Genomic DNA, 18,701 nt, shown 5'->3' with positions numbered 1-18,701 from the left:
ACCCAGCCAGTCATTTGGACCCTCTGAGCTGGGCGGGGTGGTCCTGTGAGGATCTCCTTTTGGGACCATGTACTTAGTCTCCAGCTCTTTCATTTGTGAGTTGGGTTGACCTCAGGGCTGTCAGTGACCTGTCCAGGATGAACGATGCTCAGGAGCATGGGCGGGCGATGATGTCATAGGACGGAGACGTCATGGTTACATAAGTGGTCAACAAACTCAACATGTAGACGGTCTTTGGGGTCTCGTAACAGACAGGAGACGCTGAGAGCGCACCCAGCGCTTGTTTCTGACAGTAGTTCTGCTTTTATTAGCGTGTGGGAGATGAATTTGGTTTTACGCTCATAAAGTGGACCACTTTAGGTGGGCTCTTGAGCAACACATGTTCAGCTTAAATACACACGTTGATCATGGTCGTTTTAGTCTAGTTTTCATGAGAACGCTGTTTTAGTCGTATCGGTTGATCAAGTTCGAGGAGAGAGTTCCCTCCAAATATGGATGAGAAATGTGTAAGGCCACTGTATTGTTCCTTAACTCGACAACCCGCATGACCTTTACCATTGAACTGTTTTAATGCCACTTGGTCAGGTAAAAAAAATGTTTTCCCCCAAACTGGTTAGATTTACAACATACGTGAACAAAGTGATCCTTTATTCTTGAATCTGCATCCCGCTGTGTTCATATTAAACACCACAGGGGGGCCAAGCTTTCATCCAGGCCTGGGCTGAGTGGTCTGACCATCTCATTAAAGCTTCATACTCATTAGAATACCCCTTGGCCTCTAACCAATCGTGAGAGCGCTTTATGACGCAGATTCATTGGTTCTCTGTTTACAGGATGTTTAACAGCTCACCACAGGCATGTATGCATACAAAGATGTGTTGTTTTGGTCAAACCCATAACTGGTCATGGCAGTAACTTTGACTTTTCACTGTTTCTATGTGCAGTAGGTGTGAGTTGTTCTGAAGCTGGCTTTGTTTGTGCACATTTGTTCCACAAAAGGGCACAATTAGATTTACAGTAGACCACAAATAAGAAACTAATATTCATTAATTTACTTATGGTGATTAAGTTTCATTCCTAACCACAGGGTTTATTTACTGGTTGTTTACTGTTTGGTAAGTTTCTAACCACACATTTGGCATTGGTGTCTTGAACAGAGAAATATATTGCTCTATTACTCATACAATTAATGAGCTGTATCCACTGTTGAGTTGGCAGGATTGTCGCTGCATTAAGTGTGACTAAGTCATCAAAGAATCAGCTACAATTCGTTTATATAATGCCACGTATACAATACATCAGTACAAGGATTTAAAATAAAAACATTTTACCGTTTAAATTCAAATGTAGGCTTATCTTTTGGATTATTATCGATATTAAGTAGTGGATAGTGATAAAACACTATGATTAAATGTTTTAGACAAGCTTACAGAGCCTACTATATATATGGGATACTACTGTAGGCTGACCAACAAATTGAGTGGAAATAAATACAGCACAGCTCCCCCTTGTATGGGACGTCACGCACATACACCAATCACAAAGCCTGCTGTTATTGTCTAGAAAGTGTGTCGGGTCATGTGGAATTGAGTAGGCTTTCATGAACGCAGTGCCAGCAAAAAAACGCCAAGTCGCGTATTGCTGCGCAGTGAAAGTTGAGCTTTCCTAAATCCCCCTCGCTGAAGAGACTGCTCTGCCCGAAACCGCTCTGTCTCCTTATCCCAAATCACTGTAGCCTCCGCGGACTTTTAAAGGACATTTGATCGTTTACCCAAGAGCTTAACAGTGGTTGTACTTTAGATATCATCATGTTTTGGCCACTATTGTGCGTAAATGTTTTCCTGGTATCCGTCCCTGTACACGCTCAGATCTCTAATAGGTACGCTATTGGCTGTCCCAGTCGCTGTGACAAGTCTATGTGTCCCCGTATGCCAACGGATTGCTTAGCAGGACAAGTTCTCGACCACTGTAACTGCTGCCAGGTGTGTGCGTCCGGGGAAGACGAAGCGTGTGGCGGCAATGGCAAACTCGGCGACCCGGTGTGCGGAGATGGCTTGGAATGCTCGGTGTCCGGTGGTGTGGCATATTCAGCCACGGTCAGGAGGAGAGGCAAGAGTGGCATTTGTGTCTGCAAAAGTACCGATCCGGTTTGCGGCAGCGACGGGGTGTCCTACCGTAACATCTGCGAGCTCAAACGGGTCAGCAAGCGGGCGCAAAAACTCCAGCAGCCACCTGTTCTGTTTATTCAGCGGGGAGCATGCGGAAAAGGTAACTTGCCTGGTTCTATCCTACCGTCATCCTCTGTGGTCACGTTAGAGAGAGTTTTACAGTAACTGGCGAATGTTGTTCCAATGACAAATTGTCCGAATTACAATGTGGACTTTGCATCGCTTACGCATTGCCGTAGATAGTTCCTGTGAGACTGTGTAGTGTGTGGTGTCAGAAAACATGTGTGGATGCAGCTGCAGTCATGGAGGTAACAGTCGCCTATTCATGGTGCAACAAACAGCAAGTGGCCTTTGACAACAAAACAATGGCATCCATTGAAATCCGTTTATGTCAGTGTAATGTACCCATGCATACAAATATAGGCTCAGATTATTGATAATCCTCCGTCGGGAATGGCTCAGTTCAGCTGAACCCAACTAACTCTGTGGTTTTTCTGTATCAGGCTGTAGAACGAGACTAATCACTAGGTTACAGTCTGCATAACACTTTAAGATTAGCCCTGACATGCCTGCAGTCTTATGCATATTTGATGCTTGATTACTGCTATCACATTCACCACACATTTCCCCTGACGTGTCTGTCTTGAGGAGTGATTGTGAACTGGCTCTTGGTACAGCAGACACTGTCAGAGCCGGGCCAGCAGCCTGGACTCCTGCTGTCACAAACCAGCAGGACTTTAGATGAGCCAGACGGTGTCTTCATCTCCTTCATGTTTTCTCTTGTCCGATGTTAGGGTTGATGGATAAGATGCTGTTCTGGTCTCGTCTAACCACTGAATTCTTAGAGAGTGGTGTCAGAGTGAATACCCCCGATTAAGGGATTTGTTCCTCTAAGTCTGTAACAGTGCTGACGGTTACAGAAAACATACAGGTGATGAGAGATCAAAGGAGATCCTGTTCAACTTTGTGTGTGTGTGGGGGACATGAGTGTGTGGGTGTGTGTGTAGGGAGGAGTGTGTGTGGGCCCCGTCTGTTGAGCACCACACCCCAGCACCTGCAGCTTGATGGACAGAATGTTCCCCTTGGCAATAAATCCCCCCCACCCCCTCCTCTCTCTCTCTCTCTCTCTCTCTCTCTCTCTCTCTCTCTCTCTCTCTCTCTCTCTCTCTCTCTCTCAGTTCTCAGTCACCCTTTCTTTCCCCCTCTCTCCATCCTTTCCCCTCCTCTCACTCTTTCCACTTCTCTATCTCTCTCGCCCCCTCTCTCCACCATGAGTAAACACTAGGTTTTGGCAGCGCTCTGTAGGACTGTTTCCTCCGTGATGGATGGCAGAGATGCAGTCACTCCGCTCTCCTCATCAGCCCCTGTCAGCTGAGCCTGGGATGGGAGAGCAGGACTGTGTGAGCAGGACTGTGTGCCAAGCTACATGAGGTCCCCTCACCAGAGCGAGCGAGCTCACCCCCCCCCCCCCCCCCCCCAGGCAGCGAGTCTGGACCCCGGCTTCTCTCAAAGAAAACACACAAAATTGAACTTTGCATGATGTCACTTGCATCTGGTTTCTGAAGTTGTTGATTAGGCAGGTTGTTTAAGTTGGAACAGGATGTAGGTCGAATTCTACTCGTGTGTTTTCTTAAATCACTCACTTTGTCACCGATAGGCATATAAGGACTCCAGAAACAAGTTGAGATTTAGAGGTGTTTTTTAGAGCACAGACTGAGTGAATACATGTGTTGATTTAAGGACTTTGACTTCGTTTCAATGTAAACCATCACACCTCAATAAATGGCAACACAATGTATGGCTATGAGGAGTGATTCTGTGACTTTTCATTGGCAACCCCTGACGGTGTTTGGATGGGAATGTGCAAATACTGTAACTGTTCGTAGTGGGAATGCTGATAAGACACATTTCCCTCCAGCCAGAGTCCCTGCCTCGTCAGTCTTGCCTTTCCTACCGTAACCAGTCCAAACATGGTCCCACATTTCCTCCTCCCATCCTCCCCAGATTCCCACCAGGAACACAGAATGGGATGACTGTTTGTCTACATGGGCATCTCTTTCCTTACTTGGCAGAGAGAAAAGGGATTCTGGGATGTTTTGCTCGCGGTGTGTCGGAGCTTGTGTAAGATCCACAACATCCTCAGCTGTGACCTGACTAAAAGGAGCAACTGAGAGAGAGTGAGAGAGAGAGAGAGAGAGAGGTAGGAAGATAGAGACTAAGAGAGAGAGAGAGAGGTAGGAAGAGAGAGAGAGAGAGAGAGAGAGATTGACTGAGAGAGAGCCTGAGAGAGAGAAAGAGAGAGACAGTGATAGTAAGAGAGAGAGAGAGACAGATGGAAAGGGAGCAGCCTTAATGTAACTCGAAGCCTCTGTAGGAAGGGAAGCTTCCACATAGAGAAACTCATAAAGCAGCCGTGTCAACACAGGCAGGCAGTCTGGGGCCGGTCTAGGACCTGCAGGGTGTGTCAGTGTGTGTGTGTGCTAATGTGCATTACTGTATGTGTGTGTGTGTGTGTGTGTGTGTGTGTGTGTGTGTGAGAGTATGTCAGCAGGGTATGTTATGGGTCGAGGCATCCTGCCTTGTGCTTGTGTTTAAAGCTGCTTGTGGTTTCAGTGGGTCCCTTGCTTGTTTCCCATGGCATGCCTTCTTCTTCTCTTCCCAGGGTCAGAGTCATCAAAAGACCGTATATCTCAGTTTAACTGTCTGTCAAGACCAGTTTGTATGTGTCTGTGTTTGAGAGTCTGAGAGCTTGAGGCTTACTAAAGTATTTGATGTGACTATGCCATACGCTCAACAACTGGCAGTGGTTCAAAAAGACAAGCATCGTCCATGAGATGTGACCTGCAGCTTAATGCTCTCACTACTTTATGAAAGCACCTAGACGTGACACACACCAGCTTTCATGACAGAAATAGCTAACAGTTAATAAAGTAAAATCTTTACAAAGACATTCCAATGATTCTCCATATGTTATGGTTGAGGTAGGTTTTTCCTCTTCTTTCTACAGCTGTTTTTGAGTTTGTCAGATGACTTGATTCCACCAGTCTCCCATTGCGGTCCTCACGCCCAGGAGCACGTTTGTCATCAGAGAGCAACCTGCTCTGCTCTGGAGACTTCCAGAACCTCAGCCACACCATAACCTGCTCTGCTCTGGAGAATTCCAGAACCTCAGCCACACCATAACCTGCTCTGCTCTGGAGACTTCCAGAACCTCAGCCACACCATAACCTGCTCTGCTCTGGAGAATTCCAGAACCTCAGCCACACCATAACCTGCTCTGCTCTGGAGACTTCCAGAACCTCAGCCACACCTGCTTTGCACTAGCCTGGCTGCCAGCCCAACTTCTCCCGCCCACAAAAAAATGTGTTCGGGAAGTTGGGTCTGGAGGGTCTCGTATTGGGGACAACTACAGAAAACCCAGAATCGGGACGGACCAATGAAATTGCCAGGGCGGGCTTTATACGATGAAGGACATATGATCAACAGTAACGTAATCAACAACGTCACGAGCGCTTGGGTTGAATTCGTTTTCAACAAACAACATAATACGTTGCTCTGATTGGTTGTAGGTCCATCCAATTGAGCGTAGAGGCATTTGTTTTACAAGTTCGGTTGAAACACGCTCCGTACTCAAAGCCCAAACGGAGAGTTTTCAGACTCATATTCTGACTAGAATTATGAGGATGACAACGTCAGGCTATCCTCACTGGATGAGGATCACAAAAAATTCATCACACTTTGGCCCAAACCGTTTGATGAGTGTTTTGTGATCCTTGTTTCCATTGCAGCCACGTGTCTGTAGAAACAAATCAGATCTCTGTGTCATGGATTTTGTGTGTGTGTGTGTGTGTGTGTGTGTTGATGACCCAAGGATCACAGACAAGTGAAGGAGACAAGTGCTGGAGGATTTGATGAACTCAACTAGTCAATTTGAGACAGATTCTGGTCTTTTGCTGTCCAATTTTATTCCATTAGATCTTAGATTTGAACCAAAGGTTTGGGGAAAATGACAAGTTCATTTCCATCTCTCTGTACTAATGGACTGGAGAGGAAAAGTTGATGCCTATTGTTTACGAATCCTGTCCTACAAGGACCGAAAGGGTGATCTTCAGTTCCAAGAATTATATTGTGCTTCAACTCAACTTTAACTTAATTACACAGAACACGCCACATTATCCAACACATCAACATACAGTACATGATGTGCATTATTACATTATGACATCACTCAGGAAACTCATCTTTTTCCTGTTTTAGGGAAATCACCATCTCCTGAGGGCATGGAACACTCTGGAATTCCATCCCAGAGTTTTCAGTTTTAGTCCCAAAAAAGCCATGGTTCTGCACTGTGTCATTACTGTATAAAGTGAGCTCAAGTGTACCAAGACATTACACATTCCCACTGACGCGGTTTTGTCGGACCACAAGGAAAACGCTAAATATCTATCCTTCGCCCCTTAATTTTAGCATCACATTACACAGTAGAAATACCCGGGATTTAACTGTAATTGTTTCTGTTGTCCTGCCTCTTTGGTCTCTCCTCTGTTTTCTGAGTGGAGATGTGCTTTCCTCTGAGGTAGATTGCAAAACGGTCTCTTGGAAATGAGGAAATGAGGAAATCTTAGGTGAGGTAGCTAAGTGGTAGTCTATGCCACCACATCTTCCAAACACACTGTCCCTCCTCAGGGAAGGGAAAGATGAAATGGGTGGTCGTTAGGGATGATTGTGTTGTCTTAACTTTAACAAAACAAACACGTCCACAAGAATCTTCTGAGGTGACGAGCAATAATTCCCAGGTTGGGTTTGAAGGTTGTGTTGCCATCCAAGTATGGGTTAATTACATGGGGAATCTACTTAACCTCTGATGCAGGAAACACAGACACACAGTGTGTAGTCTCTAGACCTTTCCTCAAACTCATCTTGTCATCCCCTTCAGAGAACAACCAGTTTGGCTTGATTTTCTCATTGCCCTGTTGTTACAGTCCAAAAATAATTTGGTAGTGTTTTTTGACAATTGTGGTTGTAACAGTGTTGTCTTGTGTGTGTGTTTTCAGCACAGGACAACCCAAACAGCCTGAGACACAAATACAACTTCATCGCTGATGTTGTGGAGCGCATCGGCCCAGCTGTGGTCCACATTGAACTCTACCGCAAGTAAGAGCTGCACCTGTGTGTGTGTGTGTGTGTGTGTGAGAGAGAGAGAGAGAGAGTGTGTGTGTGTGTGTGCATGTTGGAGTATGTTAAGAGACATACCAGGGTTTACTACACAGCCCACCTGCGCATGACTCCACCCTTGATGGAAAGAACACTTAACTTTGAAACCTGTTTTAAGGGGTTTCTCTCCTTTTTCACGATGTCTTCCTGCCACACCATCACATTACCCTCCCTCCCTCCCTCCCTCCCTCCCTCCCTCCCTCCCTCCCTCCCTCCCTCCCTCCCTCCCTCCCTCCCTCCCTCCCTCCCTCCCTCCCTCCCTCCCTCCCTCCCTCCCTCCCTCCCTCCCTCCCTCCCTCCTTCCTCCAGGATGGCGTACTCTAAGAGGGAGGTTGCGGTGGCCAGTGGCTCTGGGTTCGTGGTGTCCGAGGACGGTCAGATTGTCACCAACGCCCACGTCGTGGCCAACAAGCATCGGGTGAAGGTGGAGCTGAAGAATGGGGCCTCATACGACGCCAAAATCAAGGACGTGGATGAGAAGTCCGACATCGCTCTCATCAAGATCGAGACGCCGGTCAGTGAGGTCAAATAATATGAATACTTAATTAAAATAGCTGAGTCTACAGAATAGAGTAGTTCCAGCTGGAGCCAACATCAATGCAATAAGCTCAGGATCAAGACAACACATAAGGCAAACAAGTCCTGGGTCCACATCCCTCAAAGAAAATACTTGTATATTTTAAAGTGTGTGTAATATCCTAAGGGTCATAAGTAGTAGGTTCATGGAGTGTGGCTTTTATCACAGCAATTGCACAGTGCTTCACAGCTTGATCTGAGCTCCAGAGTGTGAGAGTGTGTGGAAATGAAAGAGTTCAAAACACTCAGAGGCAGACAAGAGGCAGACCAGGTTTTGACACCAGGATCCCAGGCCAGAGGCAGTCACTGCCTCTCTCCCAGCCTCAGAGGCAGTCTCTGCCTCTCTCCCAGCCTCAGAGGCAGTCTCTGCCTCTCTCCCAGCCTCAGAGGCAGTCTCTGCCTCTCTCCCAGCCTCAGAGGAAGTCATTGCCTCGCCTCTCTCCCAGACTTCACAGCTGCTACACATCTATACAACAAGCAATAACTGCAATGCAGAACAATTAAGAAGCAGCAGTATTTGGTGTGCTGTCTGTAACAAAACAGCAGGAATTGTTAGATCATTGGGTAACTTCATGATGGGCAGCTCTCGGCTGGTTCATCATGGCCCATGTTTGGCCCAAAAGCAACAAGCGGATTTACAACCATCCTTAAAAGGTGCATAGAATCATTCCTTACAAGTGGATGAAAAATTGGTGCCATACAGTTTGTTTTCGATTACAGCCGTATTAACTGGTACACTGCAGGGTGGAGTTATGTACTTCCTCATAGATGCTGTGATGGAGATGTGCCTTACAAGTCTCAGGCCTTCCAGTAACCTCCAAACCCAGCTCAGATTTGTGTGCAACTCTGTGGGATCCACATCGCCCATTAATCACAGCCAACAGACATATGAAGGAATGTCTGGCAGACAGTCAAAGCCACAGGCTACAAGTTAGATCCAGCTCCGGCACTATAGAAGGACTCGCTGAACCCCCCCCTCACCTCCCAACCTCTCCCTCCCTCCCCCTCCCCCTCCTCCTTTCTCTCTGTGCTACTCAGCACAGCTGAAAGGTCACTCAGGGCCACGATGGAGGTCACCACAGCCTCCAGGTGAGGGGCACAGGGAAACGTTTAGCGAGACACGGCACCCGGTTGGTTTGCCGACGCTAGCTGTGGAAACTCAACCTCCGTTCACATCCCCGACTCCACTGTGAGTTGGCCTCATCCCCGAGTCCCACTGTGGATGATATTGAGAACAGCTGTTGGAATCTTTGCACCAGTTTTGCCGGTGTGAGAAAGTGTGTACCCTCGCCCGTTTGTGCCCGTACGGCTCTCGTCATGACTCCTGTTTGAACAAACACCACAGCAGGCTGGGCAAGGAGCTCAGCTCACACTGCTGGTTACCCTGCTAATGAGACAGATTGGGGCAGGGCACAATGTGTGTGTGTGTGTATGTGAGAGAAAAAGAGTGGGAGGGAGGGAGGGAGGGATGAGAGAGAGGGAGGGAGGGAGGGATGGAAGAGAGAGAGAGAGCAAAGGAGAGACAAATTAAAGTGTAAGGAGACAGAGAGTTAATGAGAGGGCTTGGGGAGAGAAATTTGCCTTTTCTGATTTGAAGTTTGAGGGAAAATACAGTCATCAAAATCCAGACTCTCAGGTCTCTCTTCTTCTCCCTTTTCTTCTTCTCCTGTACTTGTCTGTCACTTATCTTGCCACAAGACTCGTATAAAGTAGGTCGCTATTGTCAAAGTCAGAGCTTTCAAAAGCTGATAATCGATCGCACATGTTCGTGACTGTGAGCGTTTGAAAGTGGGCTTGTTGGATGAGCTCTCCCCTCTCTCTGCTTCATGAGAAGTTTGGTTTATTGGTGGCTGGGCTGGCCTGGTCTTGGGCTGTGGTGTACCCTCGTCTCTGGGGAAGACATTAGTCTGTCTGCAGCATCTGGAACTTCACAGGACGGGAAGGGGAAAAAGTGCTGCACAGACCTGAAGAATTGAGAGAGAGAGAGAGAGAGAGAGAGAGAGAGAGAGAGAGAGAGAGAGAGAGAGAGAGAGAGAGAGAGAGAGAAAGAGAGAGAGAGAGAGAGAGAGAGAGAGACAGTGAGAGGGAGAGGGAGGGAGGGAGGGAGGGAGGGAGGGAGGGAGGGAGGGAGGGAGGGAGGGAGGGAGGGAGGGAGGGAGAGAGAGAGAGAGAGAGAGAGAGAGAGAGAGAGAGAGAGAGAGAGAGAGAGAGAGAGAGAGAGAGAGAGAGAGAGAGGAAGAGAATGTGGTCAAGGCCTGGAAAATGGATCCATATGTCAGGAAGGCTAACTAAGTGAGCTAATAGGCTAATGAGCTAACTGTGTGATGTGGAGATGGGAAGATGGAAGTCTTCATAAGGAAGAACATCTCATTCATGAACGCTATTCTGTAGTTCCCCTCACTTAGCCTCCAACGGCAGGGAAGCATAAATTGTGTTATTACAATGGCCTGGCTGCCAATACAACTCAGGAGAACTTTTCTAGGTTATTTTCATGGTCTAGTAGGACACCATGTCAGAGCTCTTTTGCAGGGTAGCACATGTTCCAAGCCATGAGAGGACATTATAGTAGCTAAATACACTTTGAATTCCTCAGTCTCTGGTCGTAACAGATTCCATTCTTCATGGCCATCATATAGAGGTCTCAGTGGGTCACCCGTTGTGGACTGGTATGCAGTTTCAGCACTCCTTATTCAGGAGCTGTGGAGAACACGCTCTGGTTCTCCTGTCTGTGGAACTCTGCGCCTGGTTCTCCTGTCTGCAGAACTCTGCGCCAGCATCCTTCAGAAAGACGCAGAGGGAAAATAAATCATGTCCCTTCCTCCCTCCCCACTTCCCCCCCTCATCTCCCTCTACTTCTCTTTCTCTCTCTCTCCCCTTTTCTCTGTCTCTCTCCATCCCTCCCTTTCTCTCTCTCTCTCTCTCTCTCTCTCTCTCTCTCTCCATCCTCCCTCTCTTTCTCTCTCTCTCAGTGTTGCGCCCACCCCCTGGTTGCAGGGCGTCAGGGTGGGGGCTAAGGAAAGCTGACGGTCCCTCCTCACCATGCCTCAGACTTGGCCTGCTGTGTTCATTGGTCATGCTTCTGATGTCAGCCTTGCAGGCAGACAGAGCCAAATAGCTCAGACTCATCCCCCTAACCTGTGTGGCCCTCGGTTCAAAGGCATGGAGGTTTGTGGTGTCTAGCCACTGGTGAGCTGCCTTACAGTCATCCACGGTGTCTGTAAACCATGTAACACACACACACATACAGAGACACACACACAGACATACAAATACAGTACTCACACACACAGACACACTCAAGAGACACACACACACATATGCTGTATACACCCACACACCCACACAGAAACACGTATAGTACACACATGGAACCTATAGACATGTGTTAGCTTTTACTCTGGCCACATCAACATGTGTTCACCAAATAGTTTTTCCTGCAATGTTGATAGTGATATGGTTGTCCAATATGACCAAATCGTGTTTATATCATCTATAGAACCTGATTACTCATTGGGGTGGCAATCAGTAATATGCTTTCCTCTTGTACAGCAGCCAAAGTGCTTCACATTTCCGTTCCTGTTAAACAATTCATCTTTCTCCATCCACCAAACCCCATCTAACACACACACCTTCTTACAGTAGACACAGGAGAGACACACACAATCACTCATACACATGCACACACGCACACATAATAATTGACTGGCTCTTACACACACACACACACACACACCTCAGTCCCAGATGAAGAGGCTTGTCTGGAAAGGAGAGCATGATGAATGCTGTCTCTTTTAGTGCACAACTACTCTAAAACCAGAAGTGTCATTTACAGACACAGCACACTGAAATATCGACTACTGCTATTGCACCTCATACTGCGTTTGTGGATTTTTCAGGATGTAAATTGATACTTCTGGCTTTGAAGTCGACTTCTGGAAAGTCACAGATGAAACCAAAGTGACCATAGCAGTGACTGTAAAAGTGGTCAAAGGTCAAATCACGTAACAAAGAGTTTGTGTGTGTGTGTGTGTGTGTGTGATGTGTGTGTGTGTGTGTGTGTGTGTGTGTGTTACATTTGAGTGCCCCTGTGCACTTAACTCTTGCCAGCTGTGTTGGTGTAGGATTCCTGACATCATTTTGTTGGAGTTCAAGTAAAATGAACTCCTGACTTGCGTGAGCATATCCCACCAAAGCCATTAGCCTCAGCCTATCACAGCAGGAAGCACATTAGCAACCAGGTTTGCACCTGGGTCCAGAGCTCGTAAAACAGTAGTTAATGTAATAGGTTTTAACAACACCTAACTACCAGTGCTGTAAGGCTAAACAGAGCCTTGGTTTTCGATGGTAAAAAAATAGTTTGGATTTTTTTCTCTCTGCACCTCCATCCCCCATCTCCACAAGATGCCATGATGCCCTCAACAGCAGAACCTGTAGAATACTGGCTGTGTAGTCAGTATGTCCCTGCCTTCTTCTCTAGATGTGTCTAAGTGTCTGAAATCCTCCCTCCTTCCACCAGGCCTGTCTGTGTGCCCCCACAGGGCTGCATGCCAATATTATGTTCTTTTTTTGGTTCAAGTTATCTTGCTTTTTACTCAAATTTGATAGTCTACATATTTCCACCTTATCTACAGAGAGCCGAGCAAACACTGTTTAGTTTATTTAAGGGAAATAGGAAAATGGAAAATACGTAAGTTGATAAGACCTCAGTAAAAGGTTGCAATTTTCTATGTGTTTTTTGCTTTATGTATAGGATATATATATTATACGGTCCTACGCAGTGGTCAATTTGTATTTTTTTTTATTGACTTTATAAACATCGCCTTTCTCTAGCTCGGAGCGTGGGCTTCTTGAATGAGAGGCTCTGTTTCTGGTTGTGGCTGGGGCTGTGGTACAAGTTCAAGGGCACTATAATGTAGGACCTGCCTTCCGAATGGCAGACTGAGTCACTGCCTTGGCTGGTAAGTGATAGCTTGGTCAGTAGTCACACATCACAGGCCCTGACATTCACTGTTTGATTTAAAGCCATCACACTTGCTCTTTCCGTCAAACAGTGTCTGTCAGCGAACCTGTGCATTCTCAGAGTATGAGTGGACTGTACGTGCGAGGAGAAGGTGCTACTGTTTAACTGTCAGTTAAATTGTTGTTACTGCTCTCCGCTGGATTGTAGAAAGAACATGACTGCTTCGTCTAGTGTGTGTGTGTGTGTGTGTGTGTGTGTGTGTGTGTGTGTGTGTGTGTGTTCCACATGCTGTCATCCAACTTTCTGAGCGGTGACTTTTTTTTTTAAACGCCGCCGGTCACCGTGGTTATGGTCACACAGTCAGGATGGCGGTCAGTCGTCAATGACCACAGAGATACAGTCCTGAGCGTCTCCATGTGTGACTCACACCCACCAGACTTCCTCTCTGGACCACGTGGGTTTGTCTCACTTCCTGTCTCCATCTGTTTCTACAGTTACCTCTCCAGGGGGGTGAAGGTTAGGTCAACTAGATGGGTGTCGAGTGTTTTGGTGGTGGTGACATTGGAGGTTGGGGGCAGGGAGAAGGGGACTGATGGTGTGTTTGTGAGCTGATACTATTCCTGTGCTAGACCCTCATGGTCCCGCTAGAAACACGTGTGTGTGTGTGTTTTTCACAGGGGGGATGGGTTAGGTGGGAAGAAGGAGGAGAGGAGGGGGGCGATTTGAAAGGTTACCCATCCTGACTATCTTTGTCGTGTTCTGTTTATAACTACACCTCAAGTATCCTGTTTGCAGGTTTGAAAACAAAGTCACAGACACATTCCATGTGACGACAAAATAGAATCAAACTGTTCCTTGTGTTGTGAACATGTAACCGGTGTGAATCGGTGAAACTCACTCCTCAGGTATTTAATGGGCCACCCGCATCTGTGATAGCTAGCATTTCTTTGGCGTAGTTGGTAGTGGTTGCGCTTGGAAGTCGAGAGGTGGTAGATTTGACTCCCGGTGGGAGCGAAGATTTGCAAATATGCGTCTGATGGAGCTTGCAAGACCACGTCCGTTTCATACCCGTTACATACACAGAGTGTTGATATTGCAACTATTGGGTGGTCTTTTTGAAAGACCGATGGCGAACTGCAGACTCTTTTTGTTCAAATAAACATAAACACTCAAATCGTACCAAAAAAGCACAAGTACAAAGTCTGTTCTGAATGGGAACATACTGTACTGTGTGATCTACTGTAGCGTGATCATGTTTCACAGCTGAGGAGATCCCCAAACAAGACAAGCTATATCTAGGTGCATAATTTGCATACATTTTCTTTGTCTGTGTGTATGTAAGTCTTGCTGGCCAGTGTCAGTTACCTTACAGCCTCCAAACAGACTATTTTTAAACCATGGGTAAACAAAATGGATACATGCAGCCGTGTGGAGAGACCGGTCTCTCCAGATGGTGTCAGGGCCACAGGCTGCAGTCTGGGCACGCAGACCCACCAACGGGACGTGGCGACGTCGCGCAGGCTAGGACTGATGCCATGAAGAAACGGAAACTGTGATGGATAAATATATCTTTCCTCTGTCCTGCAGCCCTGCTTGCTTGTTTGCTCTTTCTCTCTCTCTCTCTCTCTCTCTCTCTCTCTCTCTCTCTCTCTCTCTCTCTCTCTCTCTCTCTCTCTCTCTCTCTCTCTCTCTCTCTCTCTCTCTCTCTGTCTGTCTATCTCTCTCTCTCTCTCTCTCTCTTTCTGTCCTCTAATGGTAATATTATAGTGATGATTTAGTGGGTTCAGTTAAGGAATGTGTTATTTTAAAGTGATTCATTACTTTCTGACCACTCATAAAATACACAGTACACTGACTGATGCCAGGTAATATGGGCTCACGTTATTGTGGTTTAAGAAAAACTGCTCGAAATAACAACAGAATGCATCTTGGCCTACAGCATACAATTTTAGATCCATTTAATGATGACCACCGTATGAGTCATGTGTTACGTTTTAAAACGTCCCCCTCCATGGTTCTCCCTTCCAGACCAAGCTTCCTGTGCTGCTACTGGGTCGTTCTGCGGACCTGAGGCCAGGGGAGTTTGTGGTAGCGATAGGAAGCCCTTTCTCCCTGCAGAACACTGTTACCACGGGGATAGTCAGTACCACCCAGAGGGGGGGAAAAGAGCTGGGATTACGCAACTCAGACATGGACTACATCCAAACAGACGCCATCATCAACGTGAGTGTGTCACTGCTGGAGACACACACACACACACTCAACACACACACTTAACACACATGCACAAACAGGCACTCATACAAACACCCACTCGAAAAATGCATTTTGTTCTTGGCACATTCCTACAGCCAGCTACAGTGTTCATCTGAGCAGAAATGAACATTTTAGTAATTTCGCAGACGCGCTTATCCAGAGCGACTTACAGTAAGTACAGGGAAATTCCCCCCCCGAGGCATGTAGGGTGAAGTGCCTTGCCCAAGGACACAACGTCATTGGCATGGCCAGGAATCGAACCTGCGACCTTCTGGTTACTAGCCCGATTCCCTCACCGCTCAGCCACCTGACTCTATGCTCTAATCCCTTTTTGTTTTTGCAGTATGGAAACTCAGGGGGACCCCTGGTGAATCTGGTGAGACTCATTTATCTTTCTACAAGGTACCAATAAGACAGTGCTTGCTTGTGAATCCAGTCCAAAGTAACTGTGTAGTGGGTATGGTATCCTAGAAAGACAGTTTGCAATTAAAGTAACGTTTTGTTTGATGGTTGACACTGTAGGATGGTGAGGTGATTGGCATCAACACGCTGAAAGTGACAGCTGGTATCTCCTTCGCCATCCCCTCCGACAAGATCCGCCAGTTCCTGGCCGAATCCTACGACAGACAGTCACGTGGTAGGACATTGTTCCTATGGTTACTGAGGTGTTGGAAATCCAAGCTCCACCAAGCATGTTTTTATTGATGATGCCATGTAATGATTGATAAGGACCGGGCCACACAACCATTAAGATACCTTAGTACACAAACACACATCCAAACCAACTGACAGATTCAAAAGGTGAATAATAAAATGTGACATATATGTTTTTCATTAGGAATGACGTCGACTAAAAAGAAGTACATTGGTGTGCGGATGATGTCTCTCACGCCAGCGTCAGTTGAATCTTAAGAATTACATGTTTTTGTTTATAGTCTGAAAATAAAATCTCTACTCATTAACAATTTATAAATAACTTTAGCCATGTGACTTTTTGTTCTCCCTATCACCCTCCCGGTTCTCCAGTTTGACCAAGGAGCTGAAGGGTCGACATCGAGATTTCCCTGACATCACCTTCGGGGCCTATGTTATGGAGGTTATCTCTAAAACACCAGCTGCAGTGTATGTAATCAACTCCACCACTGTCTACAATTAATGTCCTTGGTTTGCAATCCTACTCTGTGTACGAGGACAAGTTGTGTTCAGCTCTTTTAATGCTCAGAGATATTGCCTTTGGCTCTGTCGACTTTACACACGTTTCACATTTCCGGAAGGCCCTGTACACCCAATGTTCCTCATACAAACTCATGCACACTGTCGGGTACACAAACACTTCTATCTCCCTCACACACACACACACACACACACACACAAAGGTGCTCAGACACAAACAGAACCTTACACAACCGTACACAACCTTAAACAACCTCTTAGCAAAACATGAACAGGCCTCCAGAGGGGGGCTCGTATAGACAGAGGGGGTTTGGGAAGACGCTGAGGTCAGCGATTCCCTTCAAGCCTCAAGCGGTGAGCTTTTGTCTGTGGTTTGGCAAAGCTCCCTCGCTCAGCCTTCTGCCCACCGAGCCCCCTTTGCACCTCTATTAGACCCAGTGAGCCACATAGTTATGTGGGTGTTAGTGATGTCTGGCTGTGAAAACCTCCACTTGCAGAACACGAACGGAATGTGGAAGTGAAGTGTATGCCGGTTGAGGTGGTCTCTGTTCATGTGCCTGCGATTTAACAGCAGTTGCGAAGGAGCTTTGATGTCGTTGCCGGTAAACGACCTCGGTCTTGGTTAAATTTAGACTTAACTAGCTTTTTATTTGGAGTGCCTTTGCAATTTTGGTGTGTCTATCGCAATTGTTGTTTATCCACAGATGGCTTAGATAGGGGGTGATTTAGTCTGTTTTGAAACTTCAATATCCTGAGGCCAACCCTGCTTCTCCCTTCCCATCAGCGGAGGCCTGAAGGAGCATGATGTCATCATCTCCATCAACGGCCAGAGGATCGCCTCGGCAACCGACGTCAGCGCTGCCATCAAGAAGGACACCTCACTCCGAGTTGTGGTGCGCCGTGGCAACGAGGACGCCATCCTCACCATCGTTCCCATGGAGATTGACCCTTGACCCCGCCCCTGCACTTTGGGCTGGAGCTCATATTTATCACCAATAGACCTTATATGGGTGCGGGGCTAAAACCACACCCCCTGGAACTAATAGACTGTGACAGCAGACGTCCAGCCAGGTTCAGACTCTTAACTCTAAGCCTTGAAGGGAACAATTGACGCTCTTAGTAGAGTTGTAGTTCCTCATCCATGTGTATTATACGTTCCTTCTTGTATGCCTTGATTGATGCAGCTACTGTTTACGGTTAACAGAAGGCAGTTGATAAGTTGTGACCCTTTGACTGGTTTTAATGGTTTTGTTTCTAAGACGGACTTACTGTTAAGGTAGGCCCATCATGGACATGTTAAACACACTTAAAGACGTCTGGGAACATCTGATTTGTGTAATTATAGTTTTCTAATTTCCTTGTTTTTAAAAGTACTGTAGCTTTATGTTTTCTTTGTTTGGACGTACTGAAATTAAAGGGTTTTTATCAATTTGGTGGTGGTTTGTGGTCTTTGGGTGGTGAGTGTGGATGTGGTGCTGTCTTGCTCACCATTGCTCACTCACTCTCTCTGCCTCTCTCTCTCCCTCTCACACACACACACACACACACACACACTCACACACTGACATGGACTGCTCCCAGATGGACATCGCAATTTTACATTAGCGTGTGATGTATAAAGCTGAGTCATCACACAAACACATGCACAGACAAGGGTAACATAAAATGGACTCGGGTCTGTTTCTGATTTGGTTTTTATGGCTTTCAGGGGTTGAGGCTGGCCTGCTGTGCTGCTGGCCCAGGGCGCTCAGCGCTGACCTCACAGTGAGGAGGGCACTCCAAACACGTGAACCAGGACATGGTTGGTTTCCACAGATGACTGTGCTGTCACGCCCCTCTCTCGCCCTTGTCCAGGTCTGTTTATCCCACTGCAACCAGAGTCAGATGGCTGAGCGGTTAGGGAGTCGGGCAAGTAATCAAAAGCTTGCCGGATCAATTCCCCGCCATGCCAAATTATGTTGTGTCCTTGTTCAAGGCACTTCACCCTACTTGCCTCGGGGGGAATGGCCCTGTACTTACTGTAAGTCGGATAAGAGCGTCTGCTAAATGACTCAATGTAAACCAGCCCAGAACCGAAGGGAAAAAACAGCTTCATAGCCCGTGGACGGACGTATCACTCAAAAAGGAGTGGGGTACATCAAAAGCAAGAATGGGGGTTTATGCTAGGACATGATTACGCATGACCCTACTCACAGGACATGGTGAGGCATGACCCTACTCACAGGACATGGTGAGGCATGACCCTACTCACAGGACATGGAGAGGCATGACCCTACTCACAGGACATGGTGAGGCATGACCCTACTCACAGGACAGGATCAGGCATGGCTCTACTCACAGGACAGGATCAGGCA

At 46.9% G+C, this 18,701-nt stretch overlaps 1 protein-coding gene across 1 annotated transcript; it reads left to right on the top strand.

Annotated features, from left to right (window-relative positions):
* Positions 1-1,655: 1,655 nt before the first annotated feature.
* htra1a (HtrA serine peptidase 1a) lies at positions 1,656-17,776 on the top strand. Its single transcript, XM_084709992.1, has 9 exons — positions 1,656-2,268; positions 7,223-7,322; positions 7,692-7,896; positions 14,947-15,141; positions 15,518-15,550; positions 15,697-15,811; positions 16,013-16,070; positions 16,201-16,296; positions 17,132-17,776. Exons 1-9 carry the CDS (start codon positions 1,809-1,811, stop codon positions 17,298-17,300), a joined length of 1,431 nt encoding a protein of 476 aa, XP_084566118.1. The 5' UTR covers positions 1,656-1,808; the 3' UTR covers positions 17,301-17,776.
* Positions 17,777-18,701: the final 925 nt, after the last annotated feature.

This window comes from Hypomesus nipponensis, chromosome 11 (genome assembly GCF_054491055.1).
Source record: "Hypomesus nipponensis isolate SF chromosome 11, ASM5449105v1, whole genome shotgun sequence".
Classification (NCBI taxonomy): Eukaryota; Metazoa; Chordata; class Actinopteri; order Osmeriformes; family Osmeridae; genus Hypomesus; species Hypomesus nipponensis.
This window is presented reverse-complemented; position numbering and strand designations above follow the sequence as displayed.

Excerpts from the sequence above, each read along its gene's own strand:
- htra1a (XM_084709992.1), top strand. The coding sequence starts at position 1,809 with ATGTTTTGGCCACTATTGTGCGTAAATGTTTTCCTGGTATCCGTCCCT. Across the intron at positions 7,897-14,946 it reads TCATCAAGATCGAGACGCCG|ACCAAGCTTCCTGTGCTGCT; the intron begins GTCAGTGAGGTC and ends TCTCCCTTCCAG. Across the intron at positions 16,071-16,200 it reads ATGATGTCTCTCACGCCAGC|TTTGACCAAGGAGCTGAAGG; the intron begins GTCAGTTGAATC and ends CCGGTTCTCCAG.